At 45.1% G+C, this 24,171-nt stretch overlaps 2 protein-coding genes across 6 annotated transcripts in view; one reads left to right on the top strand and one right to left on the bottom strand.

Annotated features, from left to right (window-relative positions):
- Positions 1-63: 63 nt before the first annotated feature.
- KIN (Kin17 DNA and RNA binding protein) lies at positions 64-23,894 on the top strand. Of its 5 annotated transcripts, XR_015222106.1 has the most exons (14): positions 64-200; positions 5,986-6,080; positions 6,872-6,915; positions 7,034-7,156; positions 8,518-8,699; positions 10,124-10,172; positions 10,494-10,551; positions 14,079-14,202; positions 14,682-14,732; positions 15,431-15,499; positions 16,565-16,664; positions 17,686-17,786; positions 19,263-19,408; positions 23,854-23,889. XR_015222106.1 is itself a non-coding variant. In XM_086609756.1 (13 exons), the coding sequence occupies exons 1-13, from the start codon at positions 87-89 to the stop codon at positions 23,857-23,859; spliced, it is 1,116 nt and encodes a 371-aa protein (XP_086465882.1). In that variant the 5' UTR covers positions 64-86; the 3' UTR covers positions 23,860-23,894. The 5 variants fall into 5 exon arrangements, 4 of the variants coding, with proteins under 4 accessions (XP_086465882.1, XP_086465880.1, XP_009978820.1 ...); XM_086609756.1 differs by lacking the exon at positions 19,263-19,408 and having other exon boundaries at positions 23,854-23,894; XM_086609754.1 differs by lacking the exon at positions 23,854-23,889 and having other exon boundaries at positions 14,082-14,202; positions 19,263-21,021.
- The window catches only part of ITIH2 (inter-alpha-trypsin inhibitor heavy chain 2), a 31,642-nt gene continuing 29,264 nt past the window's right edge, over positions 21,794-24,171 (bottom strand). The window contains exons 19-21 of the mRNA XM_009980517.2: positions 23,692-23,864; positions 22,844-22,955; positions 21,794-22,409 (exon numbers count right to left, since the gene is read on the bottom strand). Coding sequence (XP_009978819.1) covers positions 22,262-22,409; positions 22,844-22,955; positions 23,692-23,864 — 433 coding nt within the window. The 3' untranslated portion in view covers positions 21,794-22,261. The remainder of the gene's footprint in view (positions 22,410-22,843; positions 22,956-23,691; positions 23,865-24,171) is intronic.

The following is a 24,171-nucleotide window of genomic DNA, read 5'->3' as shown; positions in this document are numbered from 1 at the left end:
GCCAAGCGCTTCCGGGGCGCGGGCCCCCACTTCCGGCGGGAGGAGCGGGAGGGGCGGGCGGGCGGGGGGTTCGGGCCGCCGCCGCCATGGGGAAGTCGGATTTCCTCAGCCCCAAGGCTATCGCCAACCGCATCAAGTCCAAGGGGCTGCAGAAGCTGCGCTGGTACTGCCAGATGTGCCAGAAGCAGTGCCGCGATGAGGTGAGCGCGCCCCGGCAGCCGCCGGGCCTGCGGCCGGCCAGCGCGGCGGGCCTCGGTCTCTCGAGGAGGGAGAGCGATCGTCTGTGAGGGGGCGCGGGGCGTTCCGACCGCTTTGGAGGGAGGCCCGGTACCTTTGAGGGGGGCGGTTCTCGTGGGGCGTCAGATCCCCGCTGTTGGGGTACTCAGTCCCCTTGCGGGGGTCCTTATCCACCTTGTGAGTGTCCGCAGTGCCGGTGGAGGGGATACGGAGGGGCTCCGATCGCCCTTGTTGCGGTCCTCAGTCCTCTTATGTGGTGCTGCCATCGCCTTAGGGGATTTATGGCCTCATAACCTTGTAGAGTTCTCTAGTTCCCTTGTGGAGTGTGCAGGGCTGGCCCAGGTACCCCTTGTTAATGTCTCCAGTCTCCCTGTGGGGGCTCTGATCCCATCTGTGGGGTGTAATCCTTCTAGGGTGTGTAGCGGTCTTACTTCCTGGGAGCACAGGGAGCCGCAAGTCTGTTTAGGAGAGCATTGGAGAGGGCCATTATTCTCACCTAGGAGTCCCTAGTCCTTCTTGTATGGAGCACGGTCCCTTTGGGGACAGATTGGTGGGACCTGGAGGGTTCCCAGATGCAGGGGGTGGTGCAGTCCCTTTGGGATCCCCCATGGGAGAAGTCTTCATCTGCTTTGGAGAAAGTGTGTTGGCCCTGATCCATCTTTGGGGATGTTCAGTCTCCTGCAGAGAGACTGATCAACCCTCAGTGAGAGGGAGCACAGGCCCAAAAGTGCCTGGAGGGGTGATTCACTCCTAGGTTGATGTCCAAGTGGAGAACAGTGATGAGTGACATTCCTCAGGGGTTGATATTGGGACTGGTGCTGTTTAACATCTTTGTCAGCGACTGCTGATTAATGCCACTTATCATCGGCCTTCACTTGGACATTGAGCCGTTGACCACAACTCTCTGAGTGCGACCATCCAGCCAATTCCTTATCCACCATGTGGTCCATCCGTCAAATCCATGTCTCTCCAATTTAGAGACAAGGATGTCCTGTGGGACAGTGCACAAGTCCAGGTAGATGAAGTCGGTCACTTTTCCCTTATCCACCAACGCTGTAACCCTGTCGTAGAAGGCCACCAAATTAGTCAGGCAGGATTTTCCCATAGTGAAGCCATGCTGGCTGTCACCAATCACCTCCTGTGATGTGCTAAGGCACATTTTCTGTGTGCCTTATCATAGTCGCCAGGAGGATCTGCTCCATGATCTTGCCAGGCACAGAGGTGAGACTGACTGGCCTGTAGTTCCCTGGGTTTTTCTTTTTTCCCCTATGTTTTCCCTTTTCCAGTCAGTGGGAACTTCACCAGACTGCCATAACTTCTGAAATATGATGGATAGTGGCTTAGCAACTTCATCTGCCAGTTCCCTCAGGACTCGCAGATGCACCTCATCAGGTCCCATGGACTTGTCCACCTTCAGGTTCTTTAGATGGTCTCGAACCTGATCTTCTCCTACAGTGGGCGGTTCTTCATTCTCCCAGTCCCTGCCTTTGCCTTCTGTGACTTGGGCTGTGCAGCTGGAGCTCTTGACAGTGGAGCCTGAGGTAAAAAAGTTGTTGAGTACCTCAGCCTTCTCCATATGCCAGGTAACCAGGTCCCCTGTTTCCTTCCGGAGAGGGCCTACATTTTTCCTAGTCCTCCTTTTATCACTGACATACCTATAGAAGTTTTTCTTGTTGCCCTTGATGTCCACGGCCAGATTTAACTCTATTAGGGCTTTAGCTTCCCTAACCTGATCCCTGGTTGCTTGGACAATTTCTCTGTATTCCTCCCAGGCTTCCTTACTGTCCTTGCTTCCACCCTCTGTAGGCTTCCCATTTGCACTTGAGTTTGTCCAGGAGCTCCTTGTTCATCCATGCAGACTTCCAGATGTTTTTGCCTGACTTCCTCTTTGTTGGGATGCACTGCTCCTGAGCTTGGAGGAGGTGATCCTTGAATATTAACCAGCTTTCTTGTGCCCCTCTTCCCTCCAGGGCTTCATCCCATTGTACTCTACTAAGCAGATCCCTGAAGAGGCCAAAGTCTGCTTTCCTGAAATCCAGGGTAGTGAGCCTGCTGTGCTCTCTCCTCGCTACCCTAAGGATATTGAACTCCATCATTTTGTGGTCACTACAGCCAAGGCTGCCCTTGCGCTTCACGTTCCCCACTAGCCCCTCCTTGTTGGTGAGAACAAGGTCCAGCAAAGCACCTCTCCTCGTTGATTCCTCTATCACTTGGAGAAGGAAGTTATCATCCATGCATTCCAGGAACCTCCTGGATTGCCTATGCCCTGCTGTGTTGTCCCTCCAACAGATATCAGGGTGGTTGAAGTCCCCTATGAGGACCAGGGCTCGTGAACGTCAGGCTGCTCCTATCTGTCTGTAGAGGGCCTCATCCACTCTGTCTTCCCAGTCAGGTGGTCTGTAGCAGACCCCCACTGTAATGTCACCTGTCCCTGCCCTCCCCTTAATCCTGACCCATAAGGTCTCAGTTGACTCCTTGTCCATCCCCAGGTGCAGCTCCATGCTCTCCAGCTGGTCTTCGATATAGAGGGTGACCCTTCCTCCTCGTCTCCCCTACCTGTCCTTCCTAAGGCACCTGTATCCTTCCATTCCAACACTTCAGTCATAGGATTCATCCTGCCATGGCCCCATGATGCCAATAAGACCATAGTCCTGCAGGTGTGCACACATCTCTAACTTTTCTTGTTTATTCCCCATGCTACATGCATTTGCATAGAGGAATTTAAGTTGGGACCCCAATAAAGCTGACTTCCTGGCTGGAGTGTCTGGAATTTCTTTCTGCTGCTCTTCAGGTGCTCCCATCTTGTCACAGGCAAGTCTAATTTAAAGCCCTGTGACTGAGCCCCGCCAGCTGATGAGCAAAGACCCTCATCCTGCTTTGAGAAAGGTGAATCCCACCTGGTGCCAGGCAGCCTGGTGCCATGGAGGCCATCCCATTATCGAAAAACCAAAATTGTGACCGTGACACTGGCCACAGAGCCATGTGTTAATAGATTGGGCACGTCTGTTTCTTCCAATGTCATTGCCCAGAACTGGAAGGAGAGCAGAAAAAATAACCTGTGCTCCAGGTTCTCTTACCAGCCATCCCACAGCCCTGAAGTCTCTTTTGGTCGCCCTTGGACTACGTGTTGTGGCTTCATTGCCACCCACATGGAAGAGCAGTAATGGGTAATAGTCCGAGGGCCACAGCGGGCTGGGAAGTTCCCTAGTGATGTCCTTAACCCTGGCCCCAGGGAGGCACCAGACTTCCCCAAGAGGAGGGTCTGTCTGGCATATTGGACCCTCTGTTGCCCTCAGAAGGGAGTCACCTACAGCTGTAACCTGTCTTTTCTTCCTCATGGAGGTGGTTGTGATATGGGGGTGAGGCCTCACTGACCCTGGCAACACCCCTGGTGTAGATGGACCATCATCCGCATCATCCATTGACCGACCTTCCACATCCAGAGCCTCCTGCCTGTTGTACAGAGGCACCTAGGAAGGCGAGATGGGCAAGGAGGGGGTTCACCTGCCGCCTCGAGCATGGACTTGCCTCCATTGACTCCTTTCCTGTAAGCTGCTGCCTTCAGCCTGGTGGAGGGAGGATACAGCATGCCCTTGATCTTGTTTTTTTTTCTGGTGGTCGTTCCTGTTTCTGCCTCAGGGAGGGCAGCGCATGGTTCCACCGGTCTTCTCTCTCTCTCAGACTCCCTGATACTCCTCAACCTTTCTACTTCCTGCTGTGCCACCAGCTGAGCAGAGCCTGGTCCTTGTCCTCCTGGTCACACCTCACACAGCTGTTCCCACCACTGCTGACCATTACCAGTGGATGGCTCTGGCACTCCCTGCAGCCTGAGACCTGGGTGGCTGTGTGTTTTCGTGGGAGCTCTGTCTGAGTTGTCAGATCCATTCTGGCAAGCATAGAGGACATGGCTTTCTGCCAGGTGGATACCATAGCTAAGCTCCTTCTGAGGGGCTGATGGCCACCCGTGGAACCCACCTCTTGAGCTGGCAGGGTGACTGCCGTGCTACCCCCTGGCTGATGTGCCACGCTCTGTGTGCTCCCTCTGTTCACAGTGCCCCTGGTCGCTTGTGCTCCCCAGGCTGCTTTTCCCGGGTGTGGGGTGGCCGCTGTCGCTCTGGCAATGCCCAGGCCCCATCAGCAGCTCCCGCGAGAGCCGCTGGCTCCTGGTGTGTCTCTCTGCTGATGTTTCCCTGCCTCAGGAAAACCCCCTGCACGTCAAGGTCTGCTGCTGCACTGCAGATCGGGCTGACTCCAGAGCAGCTCCTGTCGGTCAGGTCCAACCTGACCTTGAATGTTTCCAGGGATGAGGCATCTACCACCTCTCTGGGCAACCTGTTCCAGTGTTTCACCACCCTCATTAAAAAAAATTTCTTCCTTGTATCTAGTCTAAATCTGCCTTCTTTTAGTTCAAAACCATTGCCCCTTGTCCTGTCACTGCAGGTCCTATTAAAAAGTTTGTCCCCAGCTTTCCTGTAGCTCCCTTTAAGTACTAGGAAGCTGCGATAAGATCACCCCGGAGCCTTCTCTTCTCCAGGCTGAACAGCCCCAACTCTCTCAGCCTGTGTCCATAGCAGAAGTGCTCCAGCCCTTGGATCATCTTTGTGGCCCTCCTCTGGACCCGCTCCAGCAGATGTGTGTCTTTCTTGCACTGAGGGCTCCTTCCTTCTGATTCTGGATTGGTTTCTTTCCTTTATTACCTGGTACAAAGAGATGTTTTTTCTCTGAAGCTTCCTCCTCTTCCTTTCACTTGTCTACTTAGACCCAGATGCCTGTGGGATGTGAGTGGAGAGGGACTTTTTACAAGGGCGTGTAGTGATAGGACAAGGGGAAATGGATTTAAACTAAAAGAGGGGAGATTTAGATTGGATATAAGAAAAAAATTTTTCACTCAGAGGATGATGAGGCACTGGAACAGGTTGTCCAGAGAAGTTGTAGATGCCCCATCCCTGGAAGTGTTCAAGGCCAGGTTGGATGAGGCTTTGGGCAACCTGGTGTAGTGGAGGGTGTCCCTGCCCATGGCAGGGGGGTTGGAACTAGATGATCTTTGAGGTCCCTTCCAACTCAAACCTTTCTATGATTCTTCCTGATTTCCACCAGAGCTGTGTTCAGAAAGTACCTCCACTTGAGCTAACTGTGCTTTTAGTTTTTCATTCTCCATGAACAGTCTCTTTAACGTGCCTTAGAGAAGTAAAGCATCCCGTGGATGTTCAGTTGTCAATATTAGACAAAACAAGGATGCGGCCACACATCCTATGCCTGGGGTGCTTTTTGGGGAGCTCTGATGTCTTCAGCCCTGTGCTAGAGATGGCCAAACCATCACAATCCGTAGCTTGAGCTCTCCCAAGACACCATCCCCTCCTTAAACACATTTGGCATCGGCGTTGGTCAGGCAGGAAGCCAGCAAATGTTTCCAGTGCTCTCGCACAAGCACCTGGATGGGTCCTGGGTGGGCCTGGGTGGTGCCATGTCTATCCCATTCCACAAGGGACGAAGAGAACTGCTGGGATATTCTGTCTTGTAACCCTTTCACAGTTTGGCTTAAGGCTTTTGGCCTCGGAAAGAGTTCTGTTTCTGGCTTATCCAGTCAGGAGGAACAACCACCCTATTTAGACTGTGACTAAGTTAAGGTCTTTTCTGTGGAGCCTCTGAGAAATTTCATGTAGAAGCTGTTATTTTTACTACTCTTCGCCTGTGCAAGTGTTGCAAACCAAGACAAAGACAGACAAAGTATTTATTTTTGTTTTCTAGAATGGCTTCAAGTGTCATTGTATGTCTGAGTCCCACCAGAGGCAGTTGCTGCTGGCTTCTGAAAATCCTCAGCAATTCATGGACTACTTTTCCGAGTAAGTTTGCCGTGTGTTCTCACCCAGGTCTTCACTCCTGAGTCACATCTGCGCAGCCCACTCGCCTCCCCCGACACTTGATTCTGAGACATTTTAGCATCAGCTCTTTTCTTAATGGCAATTTGAAAATTTGGGTGGTGTCGCTTTCAAACGTACATGAGGCGTTCCAGGAAACTGTGATGTTTGATCAAATTTCAGGAAACGGTGATGTTTGATCAAATCTGACAGTTTTATCTCTGCCAGAGCCCCGTTTTCAGGTGCTCTGTGTTACCAAGTAGGTCACCCTTCTGGCCCAGCAAAGTCACCGCCACACACAGAATGACAAAGAGCTGAAAGACCCATCACAGAGAGATAACAAGTCAGGGGTGTGACTAATGTCCCCCAGTTTCCCCCAGTCCTTTGTCCAGCTGACCTACAGGACAGCTGGTTTGACTGGAGCTGTCTGAAGTGAGGCTTTATGCTCAAGCCCTCAAATTACCAGTGAGATGAGTGATCAGCTACCCCATCTCCCACTGCTGCCCTTTGTCCTGCCCTGTGCTTTGTGTCACTCCGCCTGGGAAGACACCTGGTAATGAAATACCAGCAATTAGTGGGAAGTGTTGAGATTTTGTTCTTTCCTTTTTCTCTCTTTGAGAGGGTGTTACCCTTTGGAAGAGGAGTGTCTGGATTTCGTCATGCTCAGTTCAAAAGAGAACTCATGTTTATACTGCAGATGTTTAATTGTTAATGACAATAGAAAGTTACTTTGTAATTGTTAGTTTTACTAAAATACTTTATTTTTATCCCCTAAGGGAATTCCGAAATGATTTCCTAGAACTGCTCAGGAGGCGATTTGGTAAATATTTTACTGCTTGTTTGTTTTTGATGTCTTTTGTTAGTTCAGTGCAAGAAGTTTTGGTTGCTTTCTCCTAATACTTACATTTAATAATAATAATAATAATTCTGTATTTCAGGAACAAAGAGAGTCCACAATAATATTGTGTACAATGAGTATATCAGTCATCGAGAACACATCCACATGAACGCCACACAGTGGGAGACACTGACTGATTTTACTAAATGGCTGGGAAGAGAAGGTAAGCGTAGTTGCTTAGGATTTGGAAATTTTAGAGTTATTGGATAATTGCGTTGCTGATAAGTGATCAGTAAACATTTATGTTAGTTCTCCCATTTCGTTTTTATCCCCTCCCCTCCTGTATATGTATTAACAGATGTCCAGACGTATCTCTGTGCTAACCATTAGGAATTTGCTTATGAAAAATGTCAGAAGTCGGGGATAAGAGCGTCAATCATGAACCTTTCCTTGTTTCATCTGTTGGTCTGTATTTTCTGGAGGTATTGCTAAATTCTAAATCCACTTCCAACAGTTGCCATTTAAAAATTAAAAGCTCTGATACAACATTTCTTATGACTACGGAATCCTTCCGTATTTCAGGTGGCAAGAAGCGAGCAGTTTTCATTCCTGGTTTATTGAGATCTGCAGTTTTGTGTTCAGTGGAAGGAACAGAGATTAAATGGCACTGTGGTATGACAGAAAGTTTACTTTGGCTCTGGTTGCCTGTGTCCTGCAGGATACATTCATGAGTCATACAGTGTTTGAAAAGTCACTTTAGCAGGAGTGAGTAACAATAGTGTAGCACAGTTAAGTTTCCTTTAGTGTGATGCTATTAATGTATATTGTTTATATGTGTCAGATTTCTGTTTTCTTCCTTGTTAAAACAGTGGGAAGGAAACATTTTCTTCAATAAGGAAAGTAGTATAAACCACTCCACTTTGCTATATACTCTGGCCTGTTTCCAAATAGAACCAGCTCGCTGAAGGGCAGAAACAGATAGTAAAGATCATAAAAAGTCAATTTCACTAGGCCAGTAAGGGTTACATTCCTCTGGTAAAGTATCTGCGTTGTTGTAGTGAACATGGACCGTGAAAATGATCATAGAATCATAGAATGGTTTGGGTTGGAAGGGACCTCAAAGATCATCTAGTTCCAACCCCCCTGCCATGGGCAGGGAAACCCTCCACTACACCAGGTTGCCCAAAGCCTCATCCAACCTGGCCTTGAACACTTCCAGGGATGGGGCATCTACAACTTCTCTGGGCAACCTGTTCCAGTGCCTCACCACCCTCAGAGTGAAAAATTTCTTCCTTATATCTAATCTAAATCTGCCCTCTTTCAGTTTAAAGCCGTTTCCCCTTGTCCTGTCACTACACGCCCTTGTAAAAAGTCCCTCTCCAGCTTTCCTGTAGGCCCCTTTAAGTACTGGAAGGCTGCTATAAGATCACCCCGGAGCCTTCTCTTCTCCAAGCTGAACAGCCCCAACTGTCTCAGCCTGTCTTCATAGCAGAGGTGCTCCAGCACCTTGTTCTTGGTGTTTTCTTTGTCCCTTGCTGACTTTTGTGAGTATTAATCTTACTTTATCTTGCATTGACTTTTCAGGTCTTTGTAAGGTTGATGAGACTCCAAAAGGCTGGTACATTCAGTACATTGACAGGGACCCAGAGACTATTCGCAGGCAACAGGAACAAGAGAGGAAGAAGAAACAGGACCTTGATGATGAAGAAAAAACTGCTAAATTCATTGAGCAGCAAGTTAGAAGAGGTTTGGAGGGGAAAGAACTGGTGAGGAAACTTGCACTGTATGTCAACCTTCAGCTCAAAGCTCCTCTTGGTTACTTTAATGGTGTATTTGATGCTACTGGGATTCTTGCACTGGTATTTCCTTTGCAGCGTTGGAAGGTGATGAGTAAGCTTCAGGCTTCAGGTGACAAGCTCATCACCAGTTCAAACTGGGGAGCAGTGGGCGTATTTGGCTGCATTGCTGTTCTTTTCTAAGCCACGAGGAACAGTCTTCTTCCAGATGCTTCTGATAGCAGCCTTGACTATCTTGATTCTGTTGAAATTGCAAGTTGTTACATTTCCTTACTGCCCAACTTGCTCATGGTTTTTACAGCTGATGACCATCAAGGTCCTCTATGGAATCACAGTTCCAGAAAATAAATAAATCAAAGAAAGCAGAGGTCTCAGCTCCTTTTAAGTTTGATGTGATTTTGAAATCTGCTGGAATTGTATCCTGTGGCCCTGGTGTCTGATCCTGGCCATTTCACTTTCATTTAGACTGGCTTCTTCCATGCTTGAGTCACCACATCAGCTCACTTACGTTCTGACTTTCCTGCTATACAGATTATAACTTGCTCTGGAGGAAAACTTGGTTACTTTGTACCTGGCTTGCTTCAGTACTAAAAGAGTAATAATTACTGCTCTTTGAGTGATTAGTGATTTAAAAATCACTCTTCAATTTAGGAAGGGAGAGTAAACAATACAGTAACCAGCATGATGTGTCTTCATTTATGGTATTTCACAACTTTCGTGGCTGCAGATAACGAGTACCTTGTACAGTGGGGAGGCTGAGACAGATAACTGGGGCAGGGGGGGTGGGGCTGACGTAATAAAATCCACATAGTGAAAAGTTTTATTTTGATAGTGCTGATGTGATATTTGGGATCTGTTTATTTGGCATCATTCGATGACTCCCATACACGTTGTTGTTGCCTGGGACTAGAACCTCCCATTAGATCCTGGGTGTTGATAGATAAATTTAAATGCTGTTGTAAACAGTTGTCTTTTTCTTAATTTAAAACTAATTGAAATTTAAATGGTCTGAGCCTTCGGTTCAAAAAATTTGGAAAGAGTCCAGAATTTCTTTCTTTGAGTTATCAGTCTGTCCAGAAACCAGTCTAATCATGCTGGTTCAAATAGAGAAAGCTGCTATAGTAAGGCCACTTTCCTTTCACGCTGGAATCAAGCAAGTTTAGACAGCATCTCTGTAGGGAGTGTTAATTAGAGAATTTTGCACAGGAGCCTGTAATGAGACAATGTTTTCAATTTGTAATCTTCTGTGAATCAAGCCAGGTTGAATATTACAGTTGCTTGTAATAATCTTGCAGCAGTCTGTAAAACTGAGCTAATCAGTGATCACCAAAAAATGGTATCCTGGCTCAGTTTTCTGTTTGACTCTTGAAATGTGTTTTGTGTTTTTTTGGCAGGAAAAGCCAGTCTATACTGAACTGAACAGAGAAAGTGAAGAAGAAAAAGGTAACCAGACTTTGATACGTGTAATTTTCTAGAACATACTGAAGCTGATTTAATGATTAAAACGAAAGGAGCACTGAGGCCTGCTCGGTGCTTTGTAAAGTGCTTTGAGATCGGTTGTGAAGAGCGCTGGAATATGGAAATACAGAGTGTTCTTTCTTATAAAGTTTAAAGTAATTTGCTTTAAAAGCTGAAGCAAAACATAGATTAGTAAACATTTTCAAATTTATGATCTTTTCCATTTGCAGATTTTAAAAATTGTAACATCCTTCAATATAGTTATTTTTAAAGATAGAAATAGAGTAATGTCTTTTTATTTTTTAGTTACATTTAATTTAAACAAAGGAGCAAGTACTTCAATAGCAGCATCTTCTAAAACAAGGTGAGAAAAGAATTTAAGGGCAACCCTTAACTGTTGCAAAGCACTTATGTGACAATGATATCTGTATGGGCAGGAAGATGTATCTTGTCCTGAAACATTTGGAGTCTAATATCTCATCCTGCTATGTTATTCAGGAGGGGATACTGGGCGACTTCGTGGTTCCTTTTGTATTTAAAATGGATGAATGGGAATATCTTAAATGTGTGCTGTGAAGGGCCTTCTTGAATTCACTATGGTTCATGGCAGATGCCTGGAAAGTAATAGGCAGTTAGAGGTACCTCTGAGAAGATACTGTCACGTGGAAGGATGGATAAGGGATCCAGTCAAAACCTTTGAAGTGAATGCCATCTAGTCCCAGCTGCCTTCTATGACTTGTTAATTTTGGTTCCTGAAAGGTCTGGTTGCCTTGTCTAATTGAAGGTAGTACTTTCTCTGATCATTTAAGAAGCTGAATCGACCTGATGTAAATCTTTCTAAAGCGCCTGAATTTAATTGTTGTCATATAACCACAGGAAATACAGGACAAAAGGGATCAATAATGCAAACAGTACTGACTTTTTGCTGAAACTGTTTGATGAGCACTGTGTGAGGCAATATGATAATTAAATGCATTGCAGGTAAAATGAAAGCTTTCCTCTCATCACAAGCTCAGCTCTTAAATAAGATATCTGATGGGAGATACGCCAGGCAGAAAATGAGACAATAAAGTAGTTCTTTGCAATAATAGATACAGATTTCGGGCTTTGAGGAAAACTGGTAAATTATCCCTAAGCATTGAGTCGTGCTTCAGATGAGCCTGAAACTTAGTTCAGACACTCACCTGAAGAGTTTCAGTGAGGAATACTTAAAGTGCTTGCTAAAATTTGGCTGAATGTGAAATCATATATCAAGTAGTCTTAATTTTTTCATAGCATACAGGAGATATTTGTTCGCAATGGAAGCAAAATTTGGATACCACTTCATGGTAAAGTGACCAGACAGTGGTTTATGTGTCACTGGTGATACAGGAATCACTTCAGTCATATGTGGAAGCTGCTGCCTTGTGTCAGCCCAAAGGTGTGTCTGCAGCTGTTGGTTGTTACTGAGGATCAACTGAGTTCAACCTGATGTCCACCACCCCAGTGCAGTGTACAGTAGGACTTCCTGGCTTCCCATCTTCTATGCTCCCAGCACAAGCTACAGGACTTCCTGACTTCCTATCTTCTATGCTCGCAGCACAAGCTACAGAAACCTGGCACTTGTGTCTCCTGAGCAGGGTGCAGAAATAGGACCAGGAGATCGTCGGTAGTGGATGATCGAGTTTTGAGGGCATGGGGATACTGGTAGTTGGGTACAGAGATGGAGTTGTAGCCTTGCTGAGAAGGGGAGTGAGAAGGGGGGTGTGCCTTCCCTTGGACGTCCGTGTGGCTGACATGAAGCTAGGAGCCACCACTGCCACCGCGGGCACGGCTTCTGATGCTGACTGCCCTTGAGCAAACTGGGAGCCCTGGACTTACTTTTTTCCATCAAGAACTTACATCTTCAGATCCCTGCTTATCTCACTCAGTGGAAAGGTAAGATTAGAATTACTTCTAATTAAGGAGTGAGCAGAAGCTACTGTCAAGGACACTGACTCCTGTCTGCAGTGCTGCAAGTGTACCAGTGTCCAGTCCTGTCTGCACACTGATCTACCTCCATTGTACACAGGTAGGGTCTCCCCAGCCCTATAATCCCAAGGGAAGACCCTTCAAAACCTGTTTCTTCTCATGGTTAGGACCTTGTTTGTAATTTCCCAGTGAAATGTAGTCAGGGCCAGTTTATACCAGTTGCTTTCATGTTGGTATGGACGTTTAACACAAATAGTTCTTTTTCTCCCTGCTGTTTGCTTTCTCAGACCATGTATTTGTGGAGAACAGTTTTAGCCTCTCAGCCTGCACTGTGCTGTACAAGCAGGTCTGCACGGTGCTGGCCTCAGCTCCCCATTCCCCTGATCCGCTAAATATCCCTTCCTTGTCCTTGTGCCAGTTTCAGCTAATCTTGAACAGGGGAGCTGATGGAGTTTGTGCATGCTGCAAGCGAAACGTCACCATGACTTATGCAAGGCATTAATGCTTGTCTGTCTTGATGCTTCCTAGGGTTGCATTTGACTCTTTCATGACTGTTCCACACTGGTAGCTGTCAGCTGGGATTATAGCCAGACCCCTTTCTGCTTTTGTTTTTTCTTAAAAGGCTCCCAGTAGATAGAAGGTAATCAGTGTCAACTTTTCCAAAGTATGTGAGCTTTCATAATGTGCTGTTGAATTTTGTGGGTTTTAAAATGTGGGTTTCAAGATAAACCTGTCCCTTCTGGTGTCCAGTTCTTTCTGGTGTCCTCCATATTGATGACACACCCGAACAGTGGTGGCGATCTCTCACTCGTTGTCCCAGGGTCCTTGATGAATATGTGAAATAAGTTTTGGTTTAGTATTGACACCCAGGAATCCCTTAATAACCTCACAGCTGGGTATGTTTTCCTTCTTGAATATAGGCACTGCAATTGTTATGTTTTAATTGTCTGATACCCTTTATGAGATTTTTTTTTTTTAGTACTTGCTCTTTGATTTAGGATTTAATGTGCTATTTCTTCTAGAACTCTGCTATGGAGATTATCTAGACTTTCTCTGAAATATGTTCTTTTCTCTCAATTTTGCTACTTCTACCGTTTCTGTATCTTCATTCCCATTACATATCTTCCCTTTGCTAGTATATCCAACATCCTTGCCACAGGCAGAACGTGGGATTTGTTGTAAGGCCATATTAATATCACCTTACTGTCCACCTCGCAGCAGCCTTCTTCACCTTTCTGGATGAGAGAACACCTAAATTTTTTTACTGCATTCAAATGTCTTTTATAAAAATGGCTTAACTCAAGCTGCCCTTAGGCAGTTCTCACTCTACCTAGATATTCCCCGATTGCTGAGATGTAACTTTGTGTTGATTGCTCTTTTCTTTCTTAACTCGTAGGCTGTTTCCCTCTTTTGAATATGATGGTGAAGATGGTGTTTATTTGCTGGATATGGAGCCCTTTTCTATAGATTCCCATGTATTCTCTCCCTCTGCCAGATAGGCTAAGTACCTCTGTCTGGAAGGAGTTCTACATGTCTACCATGTTTGAGAGTTGCTCTATCCAGGTGGCTTCTCTAAAGCCACAAATTTGTCCTTTTTGAATTTGAAAACCTTATTTACAGAGCCGCTTTTGTCTTCTCCATTGAACTCAAGTCCCAATCAACTCTTTGCTTTTGCACTGCTGAACTGATCATTAGGTTGTTTTCATTCTGCTGCACTGCTTGCAGCAGATGTCAGTGGACATGGAGTTTACACCTCAAGGAGATCAGTTCTAGCTGCCAAATGCAGTCCCAGAGAAGGAGGCATGCAGGATCTGGAAGGTGCCTTGCACAAATGAATTTAAATAGATCAGCAGGCCTTTTTGCACAACCAGTTCTTCAAATGCATCTTGGTAGAGGAGACAATGTAAGGTCTGCTGTGAAAACACCATCTTACTCTTCCAGCAGCGTCCTTGGACCGAATGCGCTGAAGATGGTGGAAGGGACAGTTAAAAGAAAAGATCCAGCGCAGAGCTCTGGTCAGTCCAAAGAGAAAAAGAAGAAATCTGCACTGGATGAGATTATGGAGGTAATAATCATGCAGGATCTGTGTCTTTATAGCCCCGTGCCTGTGGCAATGTCTGCTTTACCAGGGCATCCCTTTGAAGTGACCTTCGGTTCATGTGGAATTCAGACTTTTATGTCTTAGCAGGCAAAATGATTTCACTTCCCCATTAAAACTGGTTTCTGCTGTTCATCTGTGCCTATTCCCCAAACGAGTGAGATGTTGGAAGTAAAAGGAATACGGATTTTGGAAGAGAAGAAAATATCTAGAAACACTTGGAAAAAAACCAACCAAAATCCTCCATCATTTTATTATGGATTCCTGGATCTCATCAGATTGATTTTTATGCAGCAAGAACATACTGACTTATGTTTATTTAGTTTTGGGGAGTTTTTATTCCTCACTTGATGTGGGCCTGGAGAATAGGTTTAGCTTTTCAAAGGCATGGAAAAGCTGCAGTGAAAGGAGGAAGTAAATGGTGATTATTTGTTGTTGTTCTGTAGCTTGAAGAGGAGAAGAAAAGAACATCTCGAAGAGACTACTGGTTGCAGCCTGTAAGTGTCTTAAAAATTACTATTATTATACTAAATACAACCAATTCTGCGTCTCTAAAGCTGCTATTGATTTGTGTGAAGATCCAGAAGCAGATTTTAAACTAAATTCACTCTTATTTTCCAACCTGCCAAATGTGAAATATTACAGTATCTGGGAGGAATTACTCTTCTGGTTGAACATGATCTGCAGTCTGAAGCGTTGTGTGCCTGATCTGAGATGGGATGGAATTCTCTAAATAAAGTGTTGATACATGAGTTTCTACTCATCATGTTTAAATCATGATGTTATTTACAGCCCTCTTCTTTCTGCAGTAGTAGTCACACACAGATGTAGAAGTCAACATCAGCCTTTGAGCTGAGAGACCTCAGCTTCTACTTACTGACTGAACTTCCAGATCAAGAAGTCCTGCCTTTGACCCATTGTGGGCTGTCACGTTATATCCTGAATTCAAGTGTAACTGTACTTGTAAAACAAAAAAAAAGTCTTGAGAGCTACTACTTTGAGGCAATAGTTCGAGGATAAAGACAAGTTCCTGAATGCTGAGTCTTTACTATTGTTGCTTCCTGCGCTGTGCTGTACAATCTGTGGTTGGAGTCAGAGTGACCTGAATGTGCAATGAGTTTAGATTGTGTAATTCTTTGTATATTTTGGCATTTACTGTTTTGGTTTTTTTTTTTTCTCCTTTCAAATCTTCCAGGAAATAATTGTAAAAATTGTAACGAAAAAGCTTGGAGAGAAGTATCACAAGAAGAAAGCTGTTGTTAAGGTAAAGTGTGCAAATGGAAGCACGTGGCATTGGTTAGGCTTTTCTGGTAGTTTTGTAGCTTTTCTGAAGTTTTGTTTCTTGGTGCAAGTCGTTCAGTCTTAAGTCAACACCAACAGGGCTTGAAACATCACCTTACCTGTGTTGGGACTTATTCTGGGCAGGGAGTGAATCTCTGAATTGGTTTAATGCCATTTACTCAGTGATCCTTTCTTTGTCCTACATATTTGGTCCCTATTAACACATCCATCTTGGAGAACAGTCGCTTTGTCACAGTGATATGACCAAGACCAGTGCAATTGCATTTTAATCTGAGACTGGTCAGTTTTGCACTGATAATTAAGCTGCAGGCTGCCTTTGGGTAAGATCCTATTTGCATACAAAATCTTCAGGCTGTAAGCCTCGCTCTCTTGTTGGGAAGTGCTTTCTTTTAGCCACTGGCAGTGAAATGATGTTTTAGTAGGTAGGCCAGGGCTCAACAGTCTCTGGCGAGAGCGCCAAAGGTGCCGCCCAGATGTGTTTTGAATGATTGACAAGAGTGTACAGAGCCCAAAATAACAGCTTTTTTGATAGATGTTTGGGAGAATTTATGAGTCCCAAGGGCTGTCTTCCATTGAACTCTGAAAATGAGAAGTGGAACGTGAGTTATATTAGGCACAAAGATGATCGGTAACATTTTGCCTCATTGAGAGGTGGTGTCCCAGTTGTCACTGTGTGGCTTCCAGCCATCTTAGCCTCCCATGGGGGAAAGAAGCCTCTAATTTACTCTCCGTCTTTGAGAAAGTAGCTAAGATAACTGACCTGAAGGTTGACAAAACGTTCTGGCAAGGCTGACAAAATCAGCGGTCGATTAGACCAGTCGTTGATGTTCTTTTAATCTGGCTTAACTTCAGAGTGGGGCCAGTCAGCAGTCTGTGAAAGCTGAGTGCCGTTAGGACAGCTCCAAAGTCCTTGCTGCTTTTGAAAATGTGGAAGAGGAGACTCATGGTGCAGAGTTTGTTAATTTTGAGATGTAAATTTAGAGAAAATTGTTTTATTTTTCTGATTAGCCTCTGCCTTTCACAATAGGAAGTGATTGACAAATACACAGCAGTTGTGAAGATGATTGATTCTGGAGACAAACTGAAGCTTGATCAGACGCATCTAGAAACTGTCATACCAGCACCAGGTACAGCTATTTTGTTTGTTTTTCAGCTTAGCTGTCACTGCAAAACATATAGTTCAGTTCTTTTAAACTATAGTTCATCCACTTGAAAGTACCATGACAAGAGCCATCTTGGTTTCGGGACAGTGTTTCATAAGCCACTCTGATCATTTACCAAATATCCTCTGGTTACTTTCTAGGGAATTATTACACTCCTTGTGCTTTGAGTCTTCACAGTCCCTTCTCGTAAGAATTAGATTATTTTCTGAGAAGATAGAAGTGCTTTAGGAATCAGTTCATTTGAGGAGATGAAAGTATCTTTCTTCAGCTGCCAGGAAGCATCTCTGGGAGCCCTACGGAACCCTTGGTCGTATTTATCCCGTGTCTTCCGTCCAAAGTCATGCCTCAAATAGCTGTGGGTACTTGGCAAAGCTCGCCTCATCTCCTGTTTGATTCACTGGCATTTCTTTGGCTGGAACACGCTGATGTTTGTGTGTAGCCTCTGACCAGTATTTCAGGGAACAGTCAGGGTAGCAGTAAACAGAACACTCTCAGCATATGGGGAAACAGGATTTTGGGATTCACAGATTCTTCAGCAGACCTGCTGCACTCTGCATTTCTGCAGCTGGTGAAGAACTGGTTGATGGTGTCGGTGAGTGCTCTTTAGCATAATGGTACTTGTAGGTGGGCTGTGCTCACCCTTGCACCAGGACTGATGCCCTGAGGGGGCTGCCTGTGTGAGACAGAAAGCAAAAAGAGGTACACTGAGCTGTTAGCACAGGGAGTGGGACACGGGAGAAATAGCTCCGGCTTCTTTCCCTGGCATAGTTTCAGTGGTTTCTGCCCGTAGTATCAGTGCAGCCTAGAGCAGTAAACTTAGGTGTGGTTTGGAAATGGGCAGTCTGTGAAGCAAAGCTGGGTGCTGCTTGCTGGAGCTGCTGGGAGGAACCTTCCCTCCCTCAGCCGTCAGTGGAGGTGAACGCAACTCCATCAAAAGAAGTTGGGAGCCCTGTTGTGTAACTTGTTTTCCTGTTTCTCCTTTCAGGCAAGAAAGTGATGGTGTTAAATGGTGGTTACAGGGGAAATGAAGGCATCCTGGAATCCATCAATGAAAAGAGGTTTTCAGCGACAATAATCATCGACTCTGTAAGCATCAAACACTGCAAGGTCTAGTTTGTGTAGAGCGCTTTCCATCTGCATGTCGGAGAGCTTTCACGAGGAAAGATGATATCATTAATCCTGTCTTACAGGTGGGATTTATGATACATAAAGTGCTGTGCTCACTCTCCACCTGTTCCCAACCAGTACGAAACCAGCCATGTATTCCTCACTGCAGACTAATGCTTTGCTGTTTGCCCTTAAAAAGCTACCAGGGTGCGGAATTCGGCCAGTTTTGAACTTTGAAGAGACGTGCAAAATATTTTGTATGTTTGTTTTGAACGTGGCTGTTGTACTATTTTGTGGGAAGGTAAAAAATGAGAAATGTGCAAGGAAGTGAATTTTCTCATGCCTTTTCCAGACTAAACGTGAGGCTTTATGTGGTTATTTGTTTCTTGTTTCTGATTAACATTTGTGGTGGTTCTTCTGGTTTTGGGTTTGGGGTTTTTTTGATGTGTCACCTTTCTCTGGGCTAAAATTAGGCCATGTTGTTGTGTCTGTTTCTGTGGCTACTTCTTTGTTCTCCTTTGCAAAACCAATCTTCAAACTCATTGATACAGCAGAGAGGATATTGGCTCAAAACCAAATTTCTTAAACACATCTTGCAGAAGAGAGACCCTGTTAGGGTCCCATGCGAAGATGGACTGCAGCAACTCAGCCTATGTTGGATTCTGGGGAATTCACTTGGGAAGAAACTGTAGGGATGTCCTAACCACAGAAGGAACTTTGGTTGGGGGATCATGATAACATTGATACTGGAAAGCAAGAGTAGTTTTTCTTTAGTTCTGATACTTGTAGGTGTTAAGATTTGCTCCCCTCCCTGCATGAGTTCTGAGTCTGTACATTAAAAATGGGTGAAAATACTCCTGGAAACCAGTGAAGTCTGTGAGAAGTTTCCTGTTGATTATAGGGTGACTATGATTTTTGTATATAATAGGTTTGTGTTCAAAATGAAATCTTTTACTACTTGTAAGTTCACAGTGAATTAATTCAAAACAGCTGCTTATGTTTGCCTCGAAATTGCAAGGACTTTAATTAATACAAAGAGTGTCCTGAAAGTGAGAAGATTTCTGGGACATTATGGAGGCCCTGTCACATTCTCTGATTACATTGAAAATAACGAAACCAAACATTGGGTGGTGAGCAAATCCCAGACCTGCAGTTTTTTGGATGCATCCTGCTGTGCATGCCCTGTACAGCAGCCCATGTGCAGTTACATGTGGCTTTTGGACAGAGCACTTCAAAAGAAAGTAGTCATTGTGCATCTGCTGTGTGCAGCACTGAGGAAAAACACCAATGCCTGCGATTTGCAGAGCTGTTCGCTTTGGTTGTGCTTCTTGAAAATCATCTAAATGTGGCAGGATTTCGTACACCCCTTTAGCCATTTTAAACTCCCTCTTGGGAATTCAACAAACAAACAAGTTTCTATTTCCATCTTATTTCTTCTACTATGTTATTCTCCAGGGCCCTTTAAAAGGACGCCGAGTTGAAGATATCCCGTACGAAGACATTTCCAAACTTGCCTGAGGCACTAGTCGTGGATCAGAGAAGATTTTGGTTCCCAAAGACACCTTTCTGGCATCTTGCAGGCAGACACAGGACTCTACCATGTCAGGGTTTTAATTGTGTGTGCGTGTGTATGTATTTATAATGTATATAGCAATTAGCCACAAGCAAATGGGATTTGTTTAAAGATCACTGTGGATTTAGTAATGTAAAACGTTTGTGGAAATCTTATCAGTGGAAATATTTCAGCTGATTCTGCGTCAAAGTTAAGTTACAATATTTGGTTCAATTTCCTTCTTGGAAAATACAGCAGATAGCTGCAGGTTGGAGTATTTTATTTATTGAAGTTCCATAAGAGAGAGAATTACTTACAAATAGCTGCTTGAGGCAGTGTGTGTCGGAGCCAGTGGAGTTTAAACAACACACTTCTCAGTCTGCAGCCAAAATTTGAGTTCTGGCTGCAGAAACAAGGGAAGGGATTAAGAGAGGAGCGGGAAGGTAACAGTGCTGCGAGGGATTATTTTCCTGGATTTTGTAAGAATGGTCTGCTTTATTGAGTGCTATCACCAACTTATTTTTGGTGAGCATATCAGCCATAGTAGAATCCAAGTCATCGCTTGTTGTCAGGGTTCCTAATAATAGTAATGTGGAATTTATCTTCATATGGACTCCAAGAGAGATGTCACCTGTGGGCTTTCTAGGATGCTGGCCAAAGTGTGTGCAGATAAGAATTGGTGATCGCTGTTTTGGTTTTCCAGAGCCTCTTTTTGTTCATGCTTCCATTGTTTCCCTGCTCTGCTACATGAGTAACGTTACTTATCCTAAATGATGTAACATTACTTTTTTATTTAAAAAAAAAAGTCACATTTTGTACAATGTTTAATTTCTAAGGCAGTTCAGGAATAAACACAAACCTTTCTTAGGTCAGTGTATTTATTATCAGCCTTTTAAACGCGTGAGGTGTCTGTTGGTTTATACCTGCCAAAGGGCACGGCAAGGTGCCCGGCTGGTGCGCTGCCTTTTTGTGTAACGAAGATGCAGGTTGTCCCAGGGAAAGTACAAACTATCACCTCTGAGTAGGTCGTGTGTGTCTGGAACCTGACAGAAAGATAATCGATAATCAATAGCCCTTGTAACCCTTCAGGGTCTGCAGATCTCAGCTGAGGGTTGTAGAGGGCAGGATGCTGTTGTGATGTGCACATCGGTTATGTTGCCATCTAAAAATTCCATGTCACTGAAGGCAAAAGTCACTCTTCCTTGTCCCTTTCCTTGCCTCAAAGATTCACCGTCTTGTTGATTTGTGGTTTCCAGAGGACCCCTGCAGGAAAACTGAAAGACTGCAGAGGTTTAGTGAGACAACTCCTGTGTGGAAAAGCCTGAACCAACCTCACATAGGACGTCACATGGCTGTCCAGGGATCGCAGTCTGGGATCCGAGCAGGAATGCAGTATCGAAAAAACGGATAATTATGAGGAAGGGAACTGGAGAAGGCAGACGTGCTTGTTTGTAAATTCAGGCTCTTTGTGCAAACTGGTTTGTGTGAACAGCTCTGCCTTTTCTCGAAGAACAGGTACTGAGTGAGAAGAGGTATGGAGGAGAGTAGTGAGGCTGAGTGAAAGAACAGAACAGCTTCAGGTTCACTGAAAATAGTTACGTGTAAAATTCTGGAGCCTGAAAAGTTAGAGTGAATATAATAGACAAGTTATGAATTGTGTGGAGATGAACAGAGAAAGATTATTCACTGCTTGTTTTCACACATAAGCTAGGAAGCAGACAGTGGAATTACTGCTTTAAAAACACACTTGATAGGTTTTCCCTCTTCCTTCATGGCCAGGTAAACTGGGGAACTCACTGCTACAGGATCTTGTGGAGGCCAAAACTAATAAATGAGTTCAAAGCAGCAGTGAATGGTTCGTAGGGAAGTTGCTTACACTTCCAAGAGTTGCTTTGAAGAGACACTTACAACACATTGGTCCTCTCACTCCTGACACCATGGCTGCAGGAAAGATGGCGTACCAGCCTTTGGTTTGGAAGTGAAGGAAACAAAACTTCAGAATGGTGAGTAGGTTACTGGAGTCCCCTTTCTCGATTTTTAGGGCTGCTGGGAAGAATCTGGCCCATGTTTTTTCCTAAGGTTGCCTGAAAGCAGAGTTTTAAATCTGGCCCTAGGTACATACACATGCATATTGGTTTCACTACTGATCTCATTCATTGTTGAATACTCTTGAAGAGCAAGACTCATTTTGGGAGCTGATCCCTCTGGAAGGGAAGTTTTTAGTACTGATGAGGATTTCTAGATAGTCTAAATTTTTCCTGCTTTGCCAGATTTGTACCTGAGGATGAACTCCACTGTGATGTCACAATTTTCACAAAAAATAGACTGACTCATCTAATTAATTAACCTGCAATCTGACAGCATCAGTTATTTCAAGGACAATCCTCACCACTGGTTAACACAATGACTGGAGCCTCCTGACGAGCCCATGTTCCTTTTCTGTTAAATTTCCTTTGCATCTGTTGCCCATCCTCCTCTTGCCCAGTCCAGCAGTGTATGAACTTAATGTTTTCCCAGCAGTCTGAAAAATCGAAGGTGTAAGTACAAAATCCGGTCGTGTGCGTTATCCGCACGGCAGGGACCACGGTGCTGTTACAGGTCTACTGCGAAATGTGAACTGAAATTTTTCAAGGAGTTTAGTACCCAATAAACGAAGGCATGGCAGGAGCAGGATACCGACTACAACCCAGCATGTCACTTTATTACAGATTCCATATTTTTTTAACAGAAAAGGGAGTTACATTGCTTTGAAACACTGATCATTGACAGAGCAAATGGTGGTGAAGTCACCATCGGCTGGTCTGGCTTGATAGGCTGACAGCTACTGTTGGGAAGAGTTGTCTGGGCGTGAAGGAACACAGATAAGAATTTTGTGTCGTAAACTCGTTTCATGTTGGAGCACTCAGGGTTTCTTCAGGAAACTGTACAGGTGGGGTACGAGGTAATCCTTGTAGTGGCCATCTATGAAACCTTTGCCACTGTTGTGCACAAACCAGCACTGCACATCGGTCCCAAGCACGCGGTCCGTCCTGTAGTCCTTCTGCAGCCCCCTGTGAGAGAGAGGCCACCCGAAATGGAGGTCACGGTGTGACAGTTAGACAAGGAGACATCGATAGTCCTGCTTATTCACGGTGCTGCTCTGCCAAAGCAGTGAGATGCGTGTCTTCCACCAACAGAGAGTGGAAAAAACCCACAAAACGCAATGGATTTTACAGTTCTATGACCTCATGGGCCCTTTTGTGGTGGTCCCAGACACTCTGACATGGCCTGTCCGAGGTCAGATGCTGAGCAGCTACACAGTCAGAGCTGTTCATGCAAAAATATGAAAGAACCCAACTTGTCCCCTGGTTTATTAACAGAGGGCAAACAGGGATTTTTTTTTTTCCCCTGAAATCCTTGAGAATTAATCAGCTTGTGGTCATTGATGTCATTAAAAAGAAAAAGTCAGATTTAGAAAAAGAACAATAAAGCACCTTATTCTTACCTGGTAACTGTGAGTTTGTTGCCTTTCACTTCCATGGTGGCTTGTGGTTTCTCTGGAGCTTGCCCAGGTCTTTGGTGGTGGATATACACTTCGGGTTCAGACGCAAACTGACCTGACCAAAGAGAGGTTTAAAGCTCTTTGCATGTCCCAACCTTTGAGGCTCTCATGTGAGCTGCTGCCGGGCACTTTTGGAAAATCAGCGGGCAAACCCCTCCTGCATGGATCACAGGGCACCGTGTGTCTCCAGTGCTATCCGGTCACCCACACTGGGAGGGTAAAAAGCTCTGCTTTTGAGCCAGCAAATGTCTTCTAAGAAAGCAGACCGGAGTTGGGAAGAGTATTTGGGAAAACTTCTGCTGCTCAGGATGCCCACATCTTAAAAGAAGCCTTGGGTGGGTCCAGGGCTTGGAGGGCTGATTTTCCCTGTAAACTGAGCCTTTGCTTTTGTTTATACCACTGCCAGAAAAGGGCTGTCATTCCAGGGAGAGCTGAATTACCAACTTTTTCACAGAAGTCTTCTCAGAAAGAAGCTTTGAGGGGTTTGTTTCAGCCTTTTTGTTTTCAAACCTCAGCAGATCAGCCAGGCTGGGGAAGCCCTGTCACAGTGTCACCAAGGCTGTTCTGAAAACACCCTCGCCTGGCTGGGATGAGGAATAATCTCCTGGTCCCTGATGTTCTACAATGTCCGTGGGACTTCCAGGACTTTATGGGAATCGCCCTTATTTTCTATTTGAATAATTTTCACAGCTTCCCCATCAGGACACAAACACCAACGACTTCACTCAAAGATCCAGCAAAACCCCTTCTTTATGTCCTGCCGTTCCCACCACCCAACCCGCAGACCTTACCGATCAGCCCGTGGGCTGCAGGAGACAACTGGTTTTCAGGGGGAATGTAAATTCCCAGGAAGTCAACATTAACCGGGTGATTTTTCCACACACGGTGCAGCAATACCATGAAGGACATCTCCTCACCCACGCTGATAGTAACGTTGCTTTCTTTCTTCACAGATATGAGAAGCCTAGCAGAGATGAACCAAAGGGAAGGCTCAGTTCAGCTGCCCTCACATGAGCTCTCAGGCCCCTGGAGATGCTCTCAGGCATCCGAAACAACCACACGGGGCTGGCAGATATGACAGGATCCGTCAGAAACCCACAGTCTTGGGAATGGTACCCAGAGGTCTGGCAGGACAGTGACTAATTGGACAGACACTTCATGCCCATGTTCAGGCAACCAAATCTTGCTTCGCAAGTTTAAACTCTTCCTACAATGAGTGGAGATTTTGGAAGTGATTCCATTGCCTAAACAGGTGTCTAGTGCTGTAAGCT

The sequence above is a fragment of the Tauraco erythrolophus genome, chromosome 4 (assembly GCF_009769465.1).
Source record: "Tauraco erythrolophus isolate bTauEry1 chromosome 4, bTauEry1.pri, whole genome shotgun sequence".
In the NCBI taxonomy this organism is placed as follows: Eukaryota; Metazoa; Chordata; class Aves; order Musophagiformes; family Musophagidae; genus Tauraco; species Tauraco erythrolophus.
The sequence above is the reverse complement of the archived record's forward strand: the minus strand, read 5'-3'. Positions and strand labels throughout refer to the sequence as shown.

Bases quoted from the DNA above. Each gene is read 5' to 3' on its own strand.
- KIN (XM_009980518.2), top strand. From the start codon at position 87: ATGGGGAAGTCGGATTTCCTCAGCCCCAAGGCTATCGCCAACCGCATC. The intron at 7,157-8,517 runs GTAAGCGTAGTT...TTGACTTTTCAG, and splicing joins TAAATGGCTGGGAAGAGAAG to GTCTTTGTAAGGTTGATGAG. The intron at 14,203-14,681 runs GTAATAATCATG...GTTGTTCTGTAG, and splicing joins CACTGGATGAGATTATGGAG to CTTGAAGAGGAGAAGAAAAG.